Consider the following 12,912-nt stretch of genomic DNA (forward strand, 5'->3'; position numbering starts at 1 on the left):
AACCCTGTCTCGGAAAAAAAAAAAAAGAATGAAGTTATGTTGTCTGGAGGAATATGGATGTAGCTGGAGAATCAGATTCAATGAATTAAGTCAATTACAGAAAGACAAATATCACATCTTTCATTTGTGGTTTCTAGATCTTATCTAAGTACATAAAATCCTGTACGAATATACAGCATGAATGAAGAACTGAAACTTCAGGGGGACAAAGGGGACTACTAACGACTAGGGAAGTGAGAGAGGAGGGTAAGGAGCTGTGGGGAAGTTCCTTCAAACGGCATTGCATTCTTGTATGAAAAGGTTCCGTGTGGGCCAGGGTCAAACGTGCACCATAGGGAAAAGGTGAGAACAAAAATCAGTTTTCAGACAGTCTGATACAACTGAACTTTCACCACAGAAACACAAAAAGAAATAAAAGCTACATTTCCCTCAAATTTGTAAGCTCACTATATCACGCTATAAAACAGTGTATTTAATTCATCTCTAGGTCCCCACAATATTGTAAGTTCATTACGGCGCTTGCTAGCCCATCATCAGTTTACCATGTAAATTACTCACAGAACCACATGTCTCGCTAAGGTGATTTTCTATTACAAAGTTACCAAGAAATCTACTCTGTGCGTACCTTGTGACTGTTTCCCTTCAGAATGTCTACATTCCAAGCAAGAAGACTATTCTCGAGTACTGCCTTGTTTCACCCACTCAACAGGGGTGTTTCATGAGGAAGGGGAAGAGTTTGCTGAGGACACCAACCAACCTACCTGGCATTTGCTGCTTTCAGGTCACAGAAGTGAGTGAGCAAAGCCTTTACGACATCATTACAGACAACTTTAACGACATCCACGTGATTCAGTCTGTGGCGAATCTGCTTGACAATTTCCCAGAAGTCTTCCAAGAGCAGATGGTAGAGCTGCCCATCATCTCTGCTGAGGTTCCCGTACCAGGAGAGAATATAGTCTCTATAACTGTAGTCGAACACTGAGGAAGAAGCACACAGCTAGGTCAAAGCGGCAAACATCAAGGCAGTTCATTGTTTAGAATATAACGAGAGCCGAAACCAGAACAAAACAAAGGAAATCTTTTAAAAATCCTCATCTAACTGGAATGCCTGGGTCTTAGGTTGGCATAATATTTGATCTCGACGCCAATCTACTTAAAAACATATAACACAGCAAATATCCTATCATCGCTTGGGCCGAGGCCATGGCTTCTCCAGGCAGACCCCAGAGCTCACCCGAGGAAAGAAAAGGCACTCCTGTCATGTGTGCCACCCTAAGGTGCTCTCTGCCTCCACAAGCAGAGGTAGAAGCTGCTCTGCTCCACTTACCCATAATCCTTCGGGTTCCCTACCCGTTAGTGCCTAAACCATGATGCAGGACCATGATTCTTTACGTTCAATTCTCTACGTTCAGAATACATTCAGTATTCTGTCTCCTAATAAAACCCCAACTAATACAAGAGCAGCCGTGCCAGCCTCACAGCACAGCTCAGTATGTGCATCCAGTCACTGTCACTGGGCGATTCCCAGGCTATCTCAAGTTCTAGGCTGGTTTTCATCTGATAGAAACATGAAAATCTGCACATGTGTTTTCACATTTTCTGTTATCCACATTAAAAGAATAGAAAGAGACAGGTAAAATGAATAATATATTTCATTTCATATACTATACTTATATATTAAGTAGTCAACATTTAAAATTAAATATTTTCATTGTATTTTTTCAAACTAAGCTTTGAAATCTGGTACATATTTTATAGTTATAGCAATCACAGATGAACTATTCAAGTTTTGGGTGGTCAATAGCCACATTGTAGGTCTAGTGGCTGTCCACGATAGACAGTACAGCTCTATTTCATATAGAAAAACTGTAAAGTTAATGTGATTATTCAAGAAAGGAGGCCTTCTGAACAATAAACTGATATCTGGTGTAGGCGATGACATCTCCAAGTGCCACAGGGGGAAAAAACTTAGCCACATAAAACTACTCCAGCTCAAGGACACCAGGCTTACTGGTATTTTTGAAATCACTTATTTCTCAAAGCTTTTCTTTTTACTTTTATATTCCAAACACTACTCATAGCCTGGGAGGGTGCTGCACACCTTTACTTCCAGCCCTTGGGAGGCAGAACAAGACAGATCTCTGAGAGTGAGAGACCAGCCTGGTCTACAATACAAGTTCTAGGCCAGTGAGGGCTATATAGTGAGACCCTGTCTCATCAGACAGACAAGACACACAAAGACAGACAGACACACAGACAAATAAAACCCCACATATAGAACATCAAATATTTTATCATTTACATACACCAAAGTTTAGGGAAATTCTCAAGGTGATTCCAATGGCTTCAGTTCTATCTTCTAGCTGAGAACAATTACCCCCCAAAGACAGAGAGACAGACAGACAGAAAGAAAAGATGCTACTGCATCTTTAACCATTCATTAAACGATATTTTATAGACTCTGGCATGCAAGCTGGAATCAACAGCCACATCAGTAACAATCAAGCATGGAAGTAAAGCCATCCAACAGACAGCCATTTTTATGTTAACATCCAGATATCTGACTGGATGGCTGCTGCTCCCTAGCTTTTGTAGAGCAGCTGTGCCTCATCCCAACTGGTAAGTCCATTAAGAAAGCAGAGACAACTCTTATTTATTTGCCACAAACAAATCAAACATGGTCCCCACATGCAGAAGCAGAAGACAAGCTAGCAGAGCAACAGAGAGGAGAAACCTGACAGTGTCCTTGTCTGCTGCTGGCTGGCTCCTTAAAACCAGTCATGTGGGGAGATAAGCACAGGCACACTTTGTAAACTCCATCTAGACAGCACAACAGGACAACAGCACCAACATCCTAGGAAAGCAGTTCGCTCAACTCAACATGAAGGGGAGCTCAGCAACAACTGCCCAATAGGCGGTCATGCCAGATGGTAGCCTTCCCGTTAGCAACTCTTAAACAAGGACAGAGATCTCGTGAACAAGGATGACAAACACCAAAGGACCTGCAAGGCCAACAAGTAATAAGGGCAGGATGAGAGTCCCTTGCCAAAAACACTGCTTGTTTGGTCCCTTGCTCTTTTTATTAAACCAAGTTTTCACACCACAGAAGTTTAAACTAATAAATCTGCAGCCTAAGCATATGCAAAACGGAAGCATGTTTCCTTTTAATTGAAATTCCATTTCTGGGTCAGGAAGCTGGCTGGGTGGCTGACAGTGCTTGCCATGCATGACTGACAGCCTCAGTCTGATGCCTGGGCTCAGCTCAGCTCAATGCTGTGATGCACATCTGTAATCCCAACACTTTTGCACCAAAGTCAAAGGAGACAGAAAATCAGTCAGAGGCTCGTCAAGCCAGCTAACCCTGCACACAAAGTAAGAAACAACGAGGCAGAAGGAGGGAAGACACCCCCACAAGTTGTCCCCCGGCCTCCCTATCTGGGCTATGATAGATGTCCCCCATCCATAGCACACAGATATTTAAAAATTAATTTCAATTATAGCAGAGAGTTGAGTACAATTTTAAAACTTAGTAACTTTACAATAAGATCTGCTCGGTGTGCTGTCCTAGTCACTGCTCCACTGCTCTGAAGTGACAACATGACCACGACAACTCTTATAAGAGAAAACATTCCATTGGGGGCTGGCCATTTCAGAGGTTTAGCCCAATTATCATCATGGCGGGGAACATGGTGGTATGCCTGGCACTGGAGCAGTAGCTGAGAGCCACAACCTCATCCACAGGCCGAGGGAGAGAGACTCTAGGCTTGGCATGAGCTTTTGAAACCTTAAAGCCCATTTCCAGTGACATATTTCCTCCAACAAGGTCACACCTCCTGATCCTCTAATCCTTTCAAACAGTGCCACTCCCTGGTGACTAAGCATTCAAATACACGAGCCTGTGGGGGCCATTCTTGTTCAAACCACCACATGATATGAAAGGTGTAGCATCTATGTTATGTTCTATTATATTTCTCACCTACATTGCATATGCTATTTACTACAACTCTAAAATACTCCTGTGGTGATACAATTTGGTTAGGAATTTATAAAAATCAATATTGGTAGAAATTTTTATTCAGCCATAAAATTGTTTTTTTTTAACCATATGTAGTTCTTCCATTAATAGCTAATCAATATCCTTACAGTAAGCATCACAGCTACATTTGTAACATGAATGTATAAGCCAAAAATAAAAGCCATACTCCTACATATATATATGGCATAGCTATACAGACCCACACAAACACAAAAGTGAACAAAAATGTGTGTTGTGTGTCTGTATATGTGTGTGAGAAGGGCAGAGGTCAATGTCAAGTGTCTTCTTTACTTGCTCTCCACTTTATTTTCTAAGACAGGGTGCATCACTGAACCTGGAGCTTATCGATTCAGCTAGACTGATGGGCCTGGGAGCTACAGGGATCCACCTGTCTCTTCCCTGGGAGCTACAGGGATCCACCTGTCTCTTCTCCCTCAACACTGGGACTAGAGATGTATGCTGCTGAATATGAATTTTATTTGGATGCTAGATGCTTATGCCTGCATGGTGAACATTTTCCCAACTGAGTGGTCTCTTAGCCCACTGAGAAAAACAATTTTAAAGCTGACTCAAAGATTCCAGAACATGAATTCCCTCTTTGAAGCAGGCCTCCAAACCAATCAGAGAGCACATGTAGTATAATTCTTGTTGTTCATCTAACACCTAACTACATTGTTTTTCACAACTTTTTTATTCAGTATGTAAAGAATTCAGACAATTCCTCATCTACAGTGAGCTACAAAACACTCTTTAGCAACAAACATGTTTATATGCAAATCACATACATATTTCTACTTTACTGAACTCTTTGATTACATAATTTTAAATTATATATTCCAAAAGCAAAAAAGTAAATATAAAAAGATAAAATGGTACAATATTATCTAGTTAAAATTAACTTCAGGAGCAGGGTGGTGGTGGCGCACGCCTTTAATCCCAGCATTTGGGAGGCAGAAGTAGACAGATCTCTGTGAATTCGAGGCCAGCCTGGTCTACAAAGTGAGTTCCAGGGCAGCCAGGACTGTTACAGAGAGAAATTCTGTCTTGAAAAGCCTAATAATAATAATAATAATAATAATAATAATAATAATAATTAACTTCAGGAGACTTTTTTTAGTATTTTCTAAGTTCATATCAACTAAATTTAAATTACTACAGCTCTAACAAATCGTCATTTAAGTTTTGAACACACAGATTCTCACTTTTATCAACACTGAGTCTGATATCACTCACTGTAGTTTAATTAAATATGCTAGTGTTATGGTTAGAACTATAAAATATATTCCAAAGATATAAACTGCATTCACCGTGGGTTTTTTTTTTTTAATGCTTGTATAATCTCTTAGCTTTCTCAACACACGTTTCTAGATTCATTTTAAGTAGACACAGTTTTAGAAAGTTATGCTAGTTTGGGCCTGTTTGTTACCATTGTTATCAACTACAGCCAAATGTGCAAACTGCACTCCAAAATCTATTGTTATAGCAGCCAACAGCTCTCATTAGGTAGAGGATATGATGCTCAGTTTCCCTGAAAACCATCTTATGTAAAACAAAAGACTGTCAAGCCTTAAGAGCTTGGTCAACAATGCTGTCTAACAGACACAGGAGATGAGTTACAAAAGAGAAAATACAAAACAGTCAACCTTGTGTATCTTAGAGAACACTACCAGTAGGGAAAAGGCTGGATGTAGTTGGTGCACACGCATACACTGCACTATCACACCAAATTTCCTCAATACGTATAAGTGATACACTAATAAAAATGATTTTAAAAACAAAGCAAGCCATCAAATGTGCTTTAAAAATATACCAAATAATCATTACCAAAGCTCTTATCCAAAAGCGTTGTATGACACTTTCCTGTCAAAAGAAATCACTGTGCAGAAATTAACTTAAGGGCAATATGTCATTTGTTTCTGTCAAAATCAGTTTTGTCCTAAACCCCCTCCACACAAACACATCTGAAGCAAACTGGCCCATCCAAGAGAAAAAAAAAAGTCACATTCAACTGCAAGGAAATTCTTATGTCTTCCAAAATTCAAAAGGCACCAGATTTTTGGTATTCACAATGGCCCCAAATATAAACAACTCAGTGTCCATCAGTGGATGAACAAATAAAACGTGGCACATAAATACAATGAAATATTAATCGGGTTGGGGATTTAGCTCAGTAGTAGAGCGCTTGCCTAGCAAGCTCAAGGCCCTGGGTTCGATCCTCAGCTAAAAAAAACAAAAAACAAAAACAAAAAAAACCAAAAGGAAACAGTTAAAAACATAGTTTACAGAATTAAAGAGTTTGTTTGTTTGTTTGTTTGTTTGTTCCTTTGGTTTTTCAAGACAGGGTTTCTCTATATAACAGCTCTGGCTGTCCTAAAACTTGCTTTGTAGACCAGGCTGGCCTCCAACTCAAAGAGATCTGCCTGTCTCTGCCTCTACAGTGCTGGGGTTAAATGCATGTGCCACCACACCCAGTGAATTAAAGATTTTTAGCATTTATAATGCTTTATTTATTTTTATTTTATATGTATGAGTTTTGCATGTATACATCTGCACCACATGCATGCCTGGTGCCCAAGGAGGCCAGAAGGGAGTATAAGATCCTCTGGAACTAGTCACACAGATGGTTGCAAGCTACTTTGTGTGCTAGAAACCAAACTCAGGTCCTCTGGGAGAGCAGCGAGTGCTCTCATCCACTGAGCCACCAACTACAGCAACTACAGGGATGACTGAATAACTTTACCAGACTAACCTAGCCTTCCTACACAAAACAACTAGGAATTTGGGGGGGGGGGGGGCAGGCGGGGAGGATGCTTAAGGTTGGGAAGAAAAATCAAAAGTTGGTGCAGGAGCTGGGGAGATGGCTCAGTGTTGAAGAATACATGTTGTCCTTACAAACAGCCCAGGTTCAGCTCCCAGCACCCACACAAGGTAACTCCAGTCCCGGGAGTTCCAATGGCCTCTTCTGGTCTCCAGGTGCACATGTGGTACACATACATACATGTGGGCCTCCACACATGAACACATAAAATCAAAATAAATATTTTTTTTAATTGGTGCATGGCCATCAAGATGGTTCAGTGATTAAAAGCACTTGCTCTTCCAAGTCAGACAACCTGAATTCAATCTCCAGGGGCCATGGTAGAAGGAAATAATTGACTCCTAAAACATGTCCTCTAACCTCCACATGCATGGCATGGGACATGTGCATCTGCACTTACACCTAAGATGTGGTGATGTTTGTTTGTGCTCTCACAAATAAAGCTGGCCTGGAGATCAGAGGGTGGAGCTAGCAGCCACTAGAGGCCAGGCAGTGGTGGCACACGCCTTTAATCCCAGCACTTGGGAAGAGGAAATAGGAAGTGATGTGGCTGGGCAGAGATTGAAGTGATAAGGCAGGGTGAGACAGCAGCTCTGCCCTTTCAGGCTGAAGATTCCGTAGAGGTAAGAGGTCTTTCTAGTGGCTGGTTCCTGGTTTCTAGTGGCATGAAGAAATAGACACCCTTCCAGCAACACATGAAAACTAACATTTTATTACATATTAGCCAACAGGAATGTTCTGAACTTGCAGGCTGAGGTATATGATTGTTTCATTGTGCATTTTCCTAATGAAAGGATCATACGGTATGTGTGTCTGGGGGAACAGGGGTGTAAATGTGTGTATATAAACATATACTCCTTTGTTCCCAGTGGGGACGTTTGTTTGTGGTTCTCTACCTATCAGATACCCTGCATATCAGTGAATATCTAGACAGCTGCTCACTCCTACTTGCAGGAGTATAACCACAGGGTACTCTGCACTTGTCCCTCAGCCCTCTGCTTGCAGCATCTGCATGTTCTCTACTCTTGTGGGGCTATCACTTAATCTGCTTAAACTCCTGAGTCCACTCGCCCCAACACTCCTTCTCCAGGTAGTATCTAGAATGAGATGTTTCCTGACACCTGTTTTAGGGAATAGAGAGCAGCTCTGCACTCCGTGTGGGAGATAAATCTCTCCTGGACTGGTTAGGTTTGGGGGTCAGGAATTTCTACTCTATAGATGTTTAAACTACTTCCATTTATCCACAACACAGATGTACCCACTCTTCAAACAGAAACTCATGAAAATTCCCACTGCTGTAGGAAGGATAGATAAACTAGACATTGCAAACTCCCTTTGAGAGCAGTGAGTGACCCATGAGCCCATCCCTCCTCACCGTCTTTCAGAGCTCGATCCACGTTGTGAGAAATGACCACTCTTCTGCCCTGAGCGGTCTCCTGTGGATTCCCACATACAGGGCTCTGAAATGAAAGGGAGGAAAAGGTCAGAGATCACTGAGCAAACTTCATATAAAGACAAAACCAAGACAGAGATTCAGAGATTACAGTCTTACTCTGGAAAAGTAAACCAACATTCAATGTTAATTAAAAATGTTTAGGAAAAGGGGGATTAACTATTATAATATTAGGAGTAGTAGGAAAGCACAAAAGCAGATCATCTATTTATCCAAATTAAAAACGTAATAAAATTTTAAGCTGATGAGGGAAAAGATAACACCATTTGTCTCCATTAGGGTTTCTATCGCTGTGATGAACACCAGGGCCAGAAGCAGCTGTGGGAGAAAGGGGCTATTTCTGTTCACTGCGGACAGGCGCTCAAGGCTGGAACCAGGAGACAAAAGCTGATGCAGAGGCCATGGAGGAACACTGCTCACGGCTTGCTGTGGATGCTGTGAAGTGTTGCTGAGTGATTGATAGATAAAATGCTGTTGGCCAGTACCCAGGCAGGAAGTATAGTATAGGCGGGATAAGCAGAGAAGAGAATTCTGGGAAGTGGAAGGCTGAGTCAGGAGTCGCCAGTCAGAGACAGAGGAAGCATGATGTGAAAGTACCAGTAAGCCACAAGCCACATGACAACTTATAGATTGATAGAAATGGGTTAATTTAAGATACAAGAACTAGATAGCAAGAAGCCTGCCACAGCCATACAGTTTATAAGTCATATCAGTCTGTGTGTTTACTTGGGTCTGAGCAGCTACGGGCCCTGGCAGGACTAGAGAAATCTCCAGCTACAATGGCTTGCTCCTCACTCTGCTTTCTTACATAACCCAGGACCACCCACCCAGGGTGGCACTACCCACAGGGGGCTGGGCCCTCCCACATCAGCCATTAATCAAGAAAATGCCCTACAAACTCGCTTACCGACAATCCGATGGAGGCATTTTCTAAATAAAGGTCCCTCTTCCCAGGTCACCCTAGCTGTGTCAAGCTGACACAAAAATTAGCCAGTAACTATTCAATAAATGACACTGAGATCGTTTTGTATTCACAGGTAGGGGAGCTGATAGTCATACTTTATAACTTCAAACTGACTAGGGGGCTAAATGTTTCCTTAAACTAAAATACTAATTAGAAAACTTGGACTCAGATGTTTATAATCATGAGATAGAAAAGGCCTCTACAGGGGCTAGTTGAGATGGCTCAGTGGATAAGAGCACTGACTGCTTTTCCAGAGGACCCAGGTTCAATTCCCAGGACCCATGTGGCAGCTCACAACTGTCTATAATTCCAGTTTCAGCAGATCTGATGTGCTTTTCTGGCCCCCATTGGTACCAAGCACACACATGGTGCATAAACACACGCAGACAAACTTTTAAATTAAAGAAAAAAAGAAAAGGCCTCTACAATAAGGCATGAAATCCAAGTTACACAGGGGAAAAAAAAAAAGGCATGAATTTAAAATAGAAAATTACTGTTTTAATAAAAGACAATGTAAACAAAATATAGGTAATAGTCCAGGACAGTAGTTCTCAACCTTCCTAATGCTGTGACCCTTTAATACAGTTCCTCATGTTGTGGTGACTTCCAACCATAAAATTATTTTGTCACTACTTCAAAATTGTAATGTTGATACTGTTGTGAATTGTAATGTAAATAACTGATATGTAGGATATCTGATATGCTGCCCATAGGAAGAGAACCACTGGTAACAAAGGAGTATATGTTTATATATATATATATATTTACACCCCTGTTCCCCAGACACACATACTGTATGATCCTTTCATTAGGAAAATGCACAATGAAGCAATCATATATCTCAGCCTGCAAAGTTCAGAACATTCCTGTTGGCTAATATGTAATAACATGTTAGTTTTCATATGTTGAGGGAAGGGTGTCTATTTCTTCAATTCTCCTCCTAAGGAGGTCTAACCACTGAAATGACTGTCATGCTCGTCCAACAAACACAGTTGCAGAGAATCACAAGGCTCAGCTAGGAGTGGAGAATGCCTAGGCTTGGTAGGTTTCCTGCTGTCTTTGGGTAGAAAGCCAGGAGTCATCATCCTGTTCTTTCTCTAAAAAAAAAAAAAAAAAAAAATCCAAACTCCACAGCCTTATGATTTCTTACTTTCTAATACAAATATCTGAAAGTACTCTAATAATAAGAACATATGCATGTGTGATGTACCATGAAAGGACTTTATGCTACAACTCAACACACAGCATTTAGCACTTTCTCAAGGCATTAGAAAAATTATGTTCATATAGAGACAATCCATTTGATATGTGAAAGATAAAAATGCACTTTCAATCATTTAAAACTGACTTATAGCCTTTAGTAACTATCGTATTACATGGTAAGATTTTATTCTAATTTTCAAAGTTTTATAATTTCTCAATTACAGGCACAAAACTTCTGGTTGTCCAGGCAGAAGGCAGAGTGAGAGCGAAGGACCAGAGAGATGGTTTAGGGGTGAAGAGTATGGCTGCTCTTCCAAAGGACCCAGGCTGGAGTCTAACACCCACATCTAGCTGCTCATCAATGTCTGTAACTCCAGTTTTGGGGATCCAACACCCTCTTCTGTCTTCAGTGGGTATCAGGCATGCACGTGTTGCATAGCCATACATGTAGGCAAAACACATATACAAAATAAAATCATAAAAATTTTAAAATAGTTAAAAGAAAAAAAAGCCAAGCACTTAACCGAAAACCTCCCAAGGTCTCCCACTCCAGTCACGCCTCAACCAAGTTTCCATCTTAAGAACCAATTTCAAGAAGTTCTCACTAAATGCTTGCCTTTGGTTTTCTTCATCTGACCACTGCTGGTCACCACAGTACTGACCCTGTAATTGGGAAACTGTGTTTAAGGGCTGTGGGGGGAAGGGCCTGGGCTGAGACATCACATGGTTCCAAACTTGTGCAAGGCACTCCCGGGGGGGAGTAAGAAAATGAAAGAACCAAGGGGAAGGAGGTTGAGTGAACGAACTCTTTCTACCTATCCCTCATTGTGGATCTGCTATCTTGTTTTGGTTTTCGTTTTGGTTGTTGAGTGTATGTTTGGGGTTCTGTTGTTTGGGTTTTGGTTGTTGAGTATATGTTTGGGGTTCTGTTACTTTGGTTTTGGTTATTGAGAATACCTTTGGGGTTCTGTTGTCCTATGTGTGAGGAGAGGTTGTTTGGAGACAGGGTGTCACTGTGTAGCCCAGGCTGGCCTCAATCCCCCTGCTTCGCTCTTTCCTTCTTTTATAGATTTGAGAAGCAGGAACTCCACAGGCCAGCCCACCAAGGACTTGCTCTTGAAGGCGAATGCTAACGTCTATCCTGCTGGCACACTTGTTCCTCAGATAACAGACCTTTCTCCAGTCACTTCCCCACAGTGCTGGTTTGGGGCAAGAGAAAAGAAAGGCACCCACTCCCACTGTCACAAAGGATCCTGGAAAAAAATACAGTATCTAGTCTGGATATGGCCTCCCCATGGAATCTGATCACCCTGCTTCTGCTTTAGTATTTCAGTACATATATCACAATATTCATTCATAAGAGCTTTTGGTGAACCAGACCACTATTATTAAAAATTACATTTTATTTTTTATGTAATGAAAATAAATAAGACCTATCTTCATATTAAGATTTAAAACTATGTCAAACTAACCAAGATCATTTTTAATTGCAAATAGCTCTCTAGAAGGAAAAAATTTAGAGACCTCAATATACAGTTGCACATTTGAAAAATGTTTTCCAAAGTCAGGCCAAAACCTAAAAGCTTTTTCCTAAGACTTGTAACCAGATCTGCAGAATCAAGAACAGAGAGCATAGCATTAACTTTTTTCCCGAGTACATAACAGCTTTTCAGTCCACAGCCACGATACACTCAAACTGTCTGTGTGTCAAAGCCAGAGAGGCCTGCGTAAGAGAAAACACCCAGAGAAACCTTGTGGAGAAACTTGGGCACTCTGACACCACTGGTCACTAGACAATGGGAAGGTGGGAATGCTCTCTGGGGGGCTTCGCAGCCAATCATGACTTCATCTGCCTCTTGCCCATTACTTCACTACTCTAGTCAACAAATGTCTCTCCTCTTTATTGTGCACAGATATTTTCAAGTGGTTTTCAATGTTAGTCCAGTTTACGTTAAACAGCCAGGCATGGAGGCACATGCCTATAACCGGGTATATGGAAGTAAAAGGGCTGCAATTCAGCAGTCATCCTTGGCTACATCTCTAGTTGGAAGTTAGCCTGATCTACATTAAGCCACACATACAAACAAAGAGAGGATAAGGGAAAAGGAGGGGGGAAGAGAGAGAAAGGAAGCAAAGGTCATGTAAATCTCAGGGGTCACGGGTATAACGTTCTGTGAAGTTACAGAAGTGGTCATCTACCTTACAAAAACAAACACAGCCCACAGTCATCATCGTTACCCACCCCAAGTGTCACAGGGCTGGCTGTCTTTCCAAGGATCTGGAGCATCTGGCAATCTTCCGGGATGCCGTAACTTTCTCACTTCTAAACTACATTATTCTCAAAACTCTGCCTTCTTTCAAAACAATCATATTCTGCCTTGGCCTCAAAAAATAATTTATTCAAAACCAAAGACACGAAGAAGCCATGTGTGTCTTCC

General features: G+C 41.3%; 1 protein-coding gene across 1 annotated transcript in view; it reads right to left on the reverse strand.

The window, feature by feature from the left end:
- Snx25 (sorting nexin 25) overlaps positions 1-12,912 on the reverse strand; it is a 109,942-nt gene that overhangs the window by 73,813 nt on the left and 23,217 nt on the right. Inside the window, exons 2-3 of the mRNA XM_036166310.1 lie at positions 8,230-8,314; positions 762-978 (exon numbers count right to left, since the gene is read on the reverse strand). Of these exons, the coding sequence (XP_036022203.1) occupies positions 762-978; positions 8,230-8,314 (302 nt within the window). The remainder of the gene's footprint in view (positions 1-761; positions 979-8,229; positions 8,315-12,912) is intronic.

Source organism: Onychomys torridus, chromosome 17, assembly GCF_903995425.1.
Source record: "Onychomys torridus chromosome 17, mOncTor1.1, whole genome shotgun sequence".
In the NCBI taxonomy this organism is placed as follows: Eukaryota; Metazoa; Chordata; class Mammalia; order Rodentia; family Cricetidae; genus Onychomys; species Onychomys torridus.